This window comes from Lipotes vexillifer, unplaced genomic scaffold, assembly GCF_000442215.2.
Source record: "Lipotes vexillifer unplaced genomic scaffold, Lipotes_vexillifer_v1.1 scaffold419, whole genome shotgun sequence".
In the NCBI taxonomy this organism is placed as follows: Eukaryota; Metazoa; Chordata; class Mammalia; order Artiodactyla; family Lipotidae; genus Lipotes; species Lipotes vexillifer.
This window is the reverse complement of record NW_006786333.1, coordinates 206,946-216,748: the sequence shown is the minus strand read 5'-3', so window position 1 is coordinate 216,748 and position 9,803 is coordinate 206,946. Positions and strand designations below refer to the sequence as shown.

At 36.7% G+C, this 9,803-nt stretch overlaps 1 protein-coding gene across 1 annotated transcript in view; it reads left to right on the top strand.

Moving 5' to 3' along the window:
* Window positions 1-8,921, top strand: part of LOC103087924 (interferon-induced protein 44) — a 15,610-nt gene extending 6,689 nt beyond the window's left edge. Inside the window, 7 exon segments of the mRNA XM_007458726.1 lie at window positions 350-386; window positions 1,112-1,307; window positions 1,465-1,614; window positions 2,351-2,429; window positions 8,181-8,626; window positions 8,734-8,761; window positions 8,764-8,921. Of these exon segments, the coding sequence (XP_007458788.1) occupies window positions 350-386; window positions 1,112-1,307; window positions 1,465-1,614; window positions 2,351-2,429; window positions 8,181-8,626; window positions 8,734-8,761; window positions 8,764-8,921 (1,094 nt within the window).
* The last annotated feature ends 882 nt before the right edge of the window (window positions 8,922-9,803 follow it).

Sequence of the window (9,803 nt, the reverse complement as noted above, 5' to 3'; positions counted from 1 at the left end):
GTCTTCCCCTAGCCTGTCCATGCCTCTAGACCTTGCTTCTCTGATTCAGAGAGGACTTCAGCCCTCATCTCTCATGTTGGAGTGGGCCACCCACTACTGCTGAGTAATTTGGTGAGAAAAGATCTGCTGACACTATAGTCTTGCAGTGTCTACATTGAGTCTAGCTCTGGACTCTTCAAATGAAATATGTTAAGATTTCCCATAATTTTCTCCACTTGCTTTTCATCATACTGCACTGTTCCTACAGAAAGGCTATTTTTATATTTTTTCCTAGTGAATTCATGACATTCATTCAGTGCCAGTCATTCAACTACTTGTAAGCTTCATTATTCTTTGATTATTTCTCTAGATTTATTGGACAAAAGGAAGATGGATGGGATCACTGAGTAAGTCAATGTTCTTAATGTTCTATTATTCTATTCATTATTTTAGACTTATTCTATTATAGGTTTTGTCAATAAAATTCGTAGTGCAAATTATAGCAGATAACTTGTGGATCACCAAGAACAAGTTATATTTATAATCATAAAATATTTCATAATAGTAATGTTAAAACAAAAAGAACACTGAGTGGATGAAAGACATTTCTAATGTTTTTATATACTTAAAAGGAAATAATTATTTGGCTGAATGTCTACAGTTTTGCTTAGAATTCTTACAGCTGTGGTTGGTTTCCACTACTTCAGGGCAGGGGTGGTTGGCAGGTGGGGAATACCTATCATGAACTTCAAGAACATGTTAGAAATTTTCTACTTCTATAAACCTCAAAAGTCACATATTATGTTGTGGTTTTTGAAGTTTATTATTGATAATTTATCTTCATGTTTAACATAATTTATTTTTATTCCATGTTTTATTTCATGTTTATTCCAAGGTTTATATATGCTTAAATCTGAAAGGTTTTATGTCTGATTGTCTTTAGTTAAAACTGTTACTCTTACTTCTTTTACAATAGAATTTGAGATAAGATATTTTCATGTCATTTTATACAAGATACTAATCAAAAATAAATAATAACATATGAGAAAAGAGACTGAATTCTAGGAAAATTTATGGTAGAGTCTTGTGACCTAACCTTAGTCAAATTGTTAAAATTGTCTTGTCTAAACAGGCTCAAGTAGAGCTTATTGTCTGCTATAAGAACTTCTGAACCATATGGAGGACTGGTTCACCAAATACGAATTCTGCTTTTGGGTCCAATTGGAGCCGGGAAGTCTAGCTTTTTCACCTCAGTGAAGTCTGTTTTCTGAGGCCATGTAACAAACCAGGCTTTGGTGGGGTCTAAGACAACCGAGGCATCTGAAAAGGTGAGTCTGTTCTAGGTCACTCAGCCTTTGCTTCTTTGTTCAGGTTAATTATATTTGAAAAGTATTTTGCTGATCAATTTCATTACATGTAGACTTCATTTCAATTTACAGTTTTTTAGAAAATGAACTTTCAAAGTTGCTTTTTTTTTCTCTGCAGTACAGAACATATTTCATTAAGGATTGGAAGGATGGCAACACCCTGCCATTCATTCTGTGTGACTCAATGAGGCTGAGTGAGAAAGAAGAAGAGCTGTGCATGGATGACATACCCTATATCTTAGAAGGCTAAATTCCTGACAGATACCAGGTAAGATTTGGCTAATTATTGAGAAAGTATAATTGATACTTGAAATGTTTATTTTTGCTCACTATCGACAATATTAGACTCTAGTTTAGTGCACTGGCATTTATTTTATTAAACTACACTTGTTCAAGATATTTTTCTGCTTTTTGATATTTTATTTTATAAAGAATTAAAACATCCATAGGGTTCTTCTCTCATAGTTGTTATAACAACTCTGAATGTTGTTATACATTCAATTGCTTTTGACTATGTGAAACAGAAGTCTAACTACATCAATTTACTCACAAGGGTGATTTTTCTTATGTAACAGAAAATTTGAAGGTAGGCCGTTTTAGGCAAGTGTGGAAGGTTATTAATTTCATGTGTCCTTCTGAATTTCTGTTCTGAGATCCTCAGCATAAGGCTATGGATGTAATGTTTGCCCCCCACCCTCCATTCACATGTTGAAGCCTTAATCCACAGTGTGATGATGTTTGGAGACAGAGCAAGTTTGGGAGGTGATTAGGTCGTGACAGTGAAGCCCTCATGAATGCAATTAGTGCCCTTGTGAGAAAGAACACAGGAGAGATGACCTCTCTTGCAGCCATATGAGGACACAGCAAGAAGGTGGCTGTCTACACACCAGGATCTAACCACACACAAAATTTACCAGCACCTTGATCTTGGATTTCCTAGCTTCCAGAACTATGAGAAATAAAAGTTTGTTGTTTAAGTAACCCAATACGGTAACTTGTTATAGCAACCCAAGCTGACTAAGACATGTGGTTTTCATCTTTATGTTCTCAAGATGTTCATGCTAAGCACTGTCGGTATTCCAGGCAAGAGGAAAGAAGAGATTAAAGAGAAAAGCTACTTTAGTCTGCCTTTTAAAAAAACTTTCTGGTTCCTTTTTATAAACATTTAGATCTTAAGTTAATTATTAATTCACCTTGTTCCAAATGAATAGGTGAATGTGCTAACATCTTTTATTGAATGTTGTATCTTTCCCTTCTAAATATGGGTATTTAGTTTTGCAATCTATAGTTTGTCTTATTAATGTATTTTTCAATTCCTTTATAATATTGCTTTAACTACCATATTGTCTAATTGTTTTAATTGCCATAGCAATCAATTATGTCTTGATAACCAACTGGATGTCATATTCATTATTCATTTCTCACATATTTTGGACTATTTTATACATATACTTTTCCTTTTCTAAATGAACTTGTTAGTGTTTTATTTGATTGTTTGTATTTGTGTTTGATTGTTGGTGCTTTGATTGAAATTACATTAAAATTATATATTGAGTGTTGATATGCATCTTTACATATTCAGTGCTTTTATCCAGAAACAGAGCATGCTTTATTTTTATATTCATGCAAAATTCTTTCATTCTTTAAAGTTATCTTGTAGAGGTAGTTAAGTTTATTTTAAAATATTCTTTAAAAGAAATATTTAGAGAATGTTAAACCTATGCAAAACAATTTAATGAATTTGCATTTACATAGCTTCAACAATTTTTTATTTATAGCCAATCTTGTTTTATCTGTGCCTACCCACTTTCTCCTCTCCCGTATTATTTGGAAGAAGATCTGAGAAGTCATAATATTTCATCCATAAATGAATATGCATTTAAATACATATAAATATATATATACACATAAGGTCATATGTGTCTTTTATTAAACATAGGCATGATATGCTTATCACATTTAAAAGTAATAGCTACTCTTAATGTATCAAATATTACCCATTTCTATTTCTCTTTTAAGTATCATGCACCTTTTATAACAGTTTGTTCAAAAAAATTCAAATAAATCTATCCAGCCTCTTTTACATTTTTATTTCTTTTATTTTTTTGAAGGAACATGCTAGGTTTATTAAAAGGGTGACAAGAACAGAATTCATAATTACATTTTTTTAAACGTTTTAACTGGAGTATAATTGCTTTACAGTGGTGTGTTAGTTTCTGCTTTATAACAAAGTGAATCAGTTATACATATATACATATCCCCATATCTCTTCCCTCTTACATCTCCCTTCCTCCCACACTCCCTATCCCACCCCTCTAGGTGGTCACAAACCACCTAGCTGATCTCCCTGTGCTATGTGGCTGCTTCCCACTAGCTATCTATTTTACATTTGGTAGTGTATCTATGTCTATATATACACTACCACTCTCTCATTTTGTCCCAGCTTACCATTCCCTCTCCCCGTGTCCTCAAGTCCATTCTCTAGTTAGGTATGCCTCTTTATTCCCGTCTTGTCCCTAGGTTCTTCATGACCATTTTTTTTTTTTTTTTTTAGATTCCATATATATGTGTTAGCATACGGTATTTGTTTTTCTCTTTCTGACTTACTTCACTCTGTATGACAGACTCTAGGTCTATCCACCTCATTACAAATAACTCAATTTCATTTCTTTTTATGGCTGAGTAATATTCCATTGTATATATGTGCCACATCTTCTTTATCCATTCATCCGACGGCGGGCACTTAGGTTGTTTCCATCTCCGGGCTATTGTAAATAGAGCTGCAATGAACATTTTGGTACATGACTCTTTCTGAATTCTGGTTTCCTCAGGGTATATACCTAGTAGTGGGATTGCTGGGTCATATGGTAGTTCTATTTGTAGTTTTTTAAGGAACCTCCATACTGTTCTCCATAGTGGCTGAACCAACTCACATTCCCACCAGCAGTGCAAGAGTGTTCCCTTTTCTCCACACCCTCTCCAGCATTTATTGTTTCTAGATTTTTTGATGATGGCCATTCTGACTGGTGTGAGATGATATCTCATTGTAGTTTTGATTTGCATTTCTCTAATGATTAATGATGTTGAGCATTCTTTCATGTGTTTGTTGGCAGTCTGTATATCTTCTTTGGAGAAATGTCTATTTAGGTCTTCTGCCCATTTTTGGATTGGGTTGTTTATTTTTTTGTTATTGAGCTGCATGAGCTGCCTGTAAATTTTAGAGATTAATCCTTTGTCAGTTGATTCATTTGCAAATATTTTCTCCCATTCTGAGGGCTGTCTTTTGGTCTTGTTTATGGTTTCCTTTGCTGTGCAAAAGCTTTGAAGTTTCATTAGGTCCCATTTGTTTATTTTTGTTTTTATCTCCATTACTCTAGGAGATGGGTCAAGAAGGATCTTGCTGTGATTTATGTCATAGAGTGTTCTGCCTATGTTTTCCTCTAAGAGTTTGATAGTTTCTGGCCTTACATTTAGGTCTTTAATCCATTTTGAGCTTATTTTTGTGTATGGTGTTAGGGAGTGATCTAATCTCATACTTTTACATGTACCTATCCAATTTTCCCAGCACCACTTATTGAAGAGGCTGTCCTTTCTCCACTGTATATTCCTGCCACCTTTATCAAAGATAAGGTGACCATATGTGCATGGGTTTATCTCTGGGCTTTCTATCCTATTCCATTGATCTATCTTTCTGTTTTTGTGCCAGTACCATACTGTCTTGATTACTGTAGCTTTGTAGTATAGTCTGAAGTCAGGCAGCCTGATTCCTCCAGCTCCATTTTTTGTTCTCAAGATTGCTTTGGCTATTCGGGGTCTTTTGTGTTTCCATACAAATTGTGAAATTTTTTGTTCTAGTTCTGTGAAAAATGCCAGTGGTAGTTTGATAGGGATTGCATTGAATCTATAGATTGCTTTGGGAAGTAGAGTCATTTTCACAATGTTGATTCTTCCAATCCAAGAACATGGTATATCTCTCCATCTGTTTGTATCATCTTTAATTTCTTTCATCAGTGTCTTATAATTTTCTGCATACAGGTCTTTTGTCTCCTTAGGTAGGTTTATTCCTAGATATTTTATTCTTTTTGTTGCAATGGTAAATGGGAGTGTTTTCTTGATTTCACTTTCAGATTTTTCATCATTAGTATATAGGAATGCCAGAGATTTCTGTGCATTAATTTTGTATCCTGCTACTTTACCAAATTCATTGATTAGCTCTAGTAGTTTTCTGGTAGCATCTTTAGGATTCTCTATGTATAGTATCATGTCATCTGCAAACAGTGACAGCTTTACTTCTTCTTTTCCGATTTGGATTCCTTTTATTTCCTTTTCTTCTCTGATTGCTGTGGCTAAAACTTCCAAAACTATGTTGAATAAGAGTGGTGAGAGTGGGCAACCTTGTCTTGTTCCTGACCTTAGTGGAAATGCTTTCAGTTTTTCGCCATTGAGGATGATGTTGGCTGTGGGCTTGTCATATACGGCCTTTATTATATTGAGGAAAGTTCCCTCTACACCTACTTTCTGCAGGGTTTTTATCATAAATGGGTGTTGAATTTTGTCAAAAGCTTTCTCTGCATCTATTGAGATGATCATATGGTTTTTCTCCTTCAATTTGTTAATATGGTTAATCACATTGATAGATTTGCGTATATTGAAGAATCCTTGCATTCCTGGAATAAACCCCACTTGATCATGGTGTATGATCCTTTTAATGTGCTGTTGGATTCTGTTTGCTAGTATTTTGTTGAGGATTTTTGCATCTATGTTCATCAGTGATATTGGCCTGTAGTTTTCTTTCTTTGTGACATCCTTGTCTGGTTTTGGTATCAAGGTGATGGTGGCCTCGTAGAATGAGTTTGGGAGTGTTCCTCCCTCTGCTATATTTTGGAAGAGTTTGAGAAGAATAGGTGTTAGCTCTTCTCTAAATGTTTGATAGAATTCGCCTGTGAAGCCATCTGGTCCTGGGCTTTTGTTTGTTGGAAGATTTTTAATCACAGTTTCAATTTCAGTGTTTGTGATTGGTCTGTTCATATTTTCTATTTCTTCCTGATTCAGTCTTGGCAGTTTGTGCATTTCTAAGAATTTGTCCATTTCTTCCAGATTGTCCATTTTATTGGCATAGAGTTGCTTGTAGTAATCCCTCATGATTTTTTGTATTTCTGCAGTGTCAGTTGTTACTTCTCCTTTTTCATTTCTGATTCTATTGATTTGAGTCTTCTCCCTTATTTTCTTGATGAGTCTGGCTAATGGTTTATCAATTTTGTTAATCTTCTCAAAGAACCAGCTTTTAGTTTTATTGATCTTTGCTATTGTTTCCTTCATTTCTTTTTCATTTATTTCTGATCTGATTTTTATGATTTCTTTCCTTCTGCTAACTCTGGGGTTTTTTTGTTCTTCTTTCTCTAATTGCTTGAGGTGCAAGGTTAGGTTGTTTATTCGAGATGTTTCCTGCTTCTTAAGGTGGGCTTGTATTGCTATAAACTTCCCTCTTAGAACTGCTTTTGCTGCATCCCATAGGTTTTGGGTCGTTGTATCTCCATTGTCATTTGTTTCTAGGTATTTTTTAATTTCCTCTTTGATTTCTTCAGTGATCACTTCGTTACTAAGTAGTGTATTGTTTAGCCTCCATGTGTTTGTATTTTTTACTGCTCTTTTCCTATAATTGATATCTAATCTCATGGCGTTGTGGTCGGAAAAGATACTTGATATAATTTCAATTTTCTTAAATTTACCAAGGCTTGATTTGTGACCCAAGATATGATCTATCCTGGAGAATGTTCCATGAGCACTTGAGAAAAATGTGTATTCTGTTGTTTTTGGATGGAGTGTCCTATAAATATCAATTAAGTCCATCCTGTTTAATGTATCATTTAAAGCTTGTGTTTCCTTATTTATTTTCATTTTGGATGATCTGTCCATTGGTGAAAGTGGGGTGTTGAAGTCCCCTACTATGAATGTGTTACTGTCGATTTCCCCTTTTATGGCTGCTAGTTTTTGCCTTATGTATTGAGGTGCTCCTATGTTGGGTGCATAAATATTTACAATTGTTATATCTTCTTCTTGGATCGATCCCTTAATCATTATGTAGTGTCCTTCTTTGTCTCTTCTGATAGTCCTTATTTTAAAGTCTATTTTGTCTGATATGAGAATTGCTACTCCAGCTTTCTTTTGGTTTCCATTTGCATGGAATATCTTTTTCCATCCCCTTACTTTCAGTCTGTATGTGTCTCTAGGTCTGAAGTGGGTCTCTTGTAGACAGCATATATATGGGTCTTGTTTTTGTATCCATTCAGCCAATCTGTGTCTTTTGGTGGGAGCATTTAGTCCATTTACATTTAAGGTAATTATCGATATGTATGTTCCTATTCCCATTTTCTAAATTGTTTTGGGTTCGTTATTATAGGACTTTTCCTTCTCTTGTGTTTTTGTCTAGAGAAGTTCCTTTAGCATTTGTTGTAAAGCTGGTTTGGTGGTGCTGAACTCTCTCAGCTTTTGCTTGTCTGTAAAGGTTTTAATTTCTCCATCAAATCTGAATGAGATCCTTGCTGGGTAGAGTAATCTTGGTTGCAGGTTTTTCTCCTTCATCACTTTCAGTATGTCCTGCCACTCCCTTCTGGCTTGTAGAGTTTCTGCTGAGAGATCAGCTGTTAACCTTATGGGGATTCCCTTGTGTGTTATTTGTTGTTTTTCCCTTGCTGCTTTTAATATGCTTTCTTTGTATTTAGTTTTTGACAGTTTGATTAATATGTGTCTTGGCGTATTTCTCCTTGAATTTATCCTGTATGGGACTCTCTGTGCTTCCTGGACTTGATTAACGATTTCCTTTCCCATATCGAGCGGAAGGGCAGCCCCACGGTAAACGGTGCGGGGAAGACGGCACACCCCACAGCCCACGCGGCTCCACCGCGCACCAGCCTGACCAAAAACCCAGCTGTGCACACCAAGCCCTTCCTGGGTCGCACGAAGACGGGCCCCCGCAGCCGTCAGTCGCCCCCAGGAAGCTTCTCCCCTCTTTTCCTCGCTGTCTCCTCACCTTTTCTCCGGCGTCGCCTGCGTCCTCAGGAAACCCAGCTCCCGTCAGCGTGGACGCAGCCCCACGTTATCCTGAAGCCGAAACCCCAGCGTGTCCTGAGGAGACCGAGAGCCCGCCGGTAGCCACAGCACGGCTGTGCCTGAGGAGACACAACTGCCCTCAGCCACGCTCAGGGCCGGGTCCCGCAAAGTTCTTGAAGAAATCCCTTTATGGGGCCAGATCTCTGTCTCCACATTCTCCAACAGGACAAGTATTGCCAAGCTCCTACTCTTTGATGTTGCTTTCATAATTTATATCAACATAAAATTGTATTTTCCACTGTTTTAAGATTTCTGGGTTTTAAATTCTGTATTGCAGCTAGAGGCAGTTCACAGAGAACTTGGATTTGTTCTTCTGACCGCTTTGTGGTTAGTAATTATACCTCAGAGTGGGAACTGGAGCCTGTCATGGACGTTCTGAACCTCTCTGCATTGAGACAGATGCTGTGGGCTGCAGATGACTTCTTAGAGGATTTGCCTCTTGAGGAAACAAGTAGATGTTTTTGAGGTGTAGAAGCTTGAAGGTGTCAGCTATATGGCTACTTCCAGCTGGGTACATCCTAGAGGATCTATACTACTTCTCATCCCCCTTGTCTTATTTTAAAATGAAATATTTGAAATGATTGACCTCTGCTATTCCCACTGTCTGAACATCCCAAGCAGTATCCTTGCCCTCTTCTGTTAAAATGGGCTTTGCTGCTTGGGACCCAGAATGGGATTGGCTCAGCATTGTTTCTGATCAGATGTGATCTTTGATGATCCTTTCTTCCTTCAGACCTTATACTTCCACCGTTATTGACTTGACTTTTCAATGTCTCTCCCTTGTCAAAGACCCTCTTAATGCACTGTGGTCAGTTCTGGGTAGAGGTGTATGCCTTTCCTGTTTATGACCTCAGATTTTAGTGTTATGTGTATTTTCTGTTATCAGCCTGTGCATAGTACACACTGCACTGTTCCAATCAAAGATCAGACAGAAATATCAATCTAATCTCAAATCTTATTTTAGCTTGTGGGAAATCAGAGTATCATATCATCTCTAGCTCTCTCTCACTCACAAACTCCTGGGAAACTCTCACACTACTACTTTTGCTGTCCTGACTCTGCCATCTTGGTTTTTCTATTCCTTCTCTTCCTCATGGTGCATGCATTCCCAAAGTCAGGGCTGGCTTAGACCTCCTGTAGCCCAATGTTTCTTCTTCCTACTGGTTGATTTTCCCCAAATAATCCATCAAGAATGCTTTGTTTCTCTTTACTAAGAGATCAGAGGAAAGAAATGATCAGGTGTAAGTAAAGAAAATAAGTGAATGCTTTGCATATTAAAAAGTTTTAAATCTCATCATAGAAGAGTAAACAGTGCGAGATGAGAAAACATAGGAAAAAGAGAAGTAG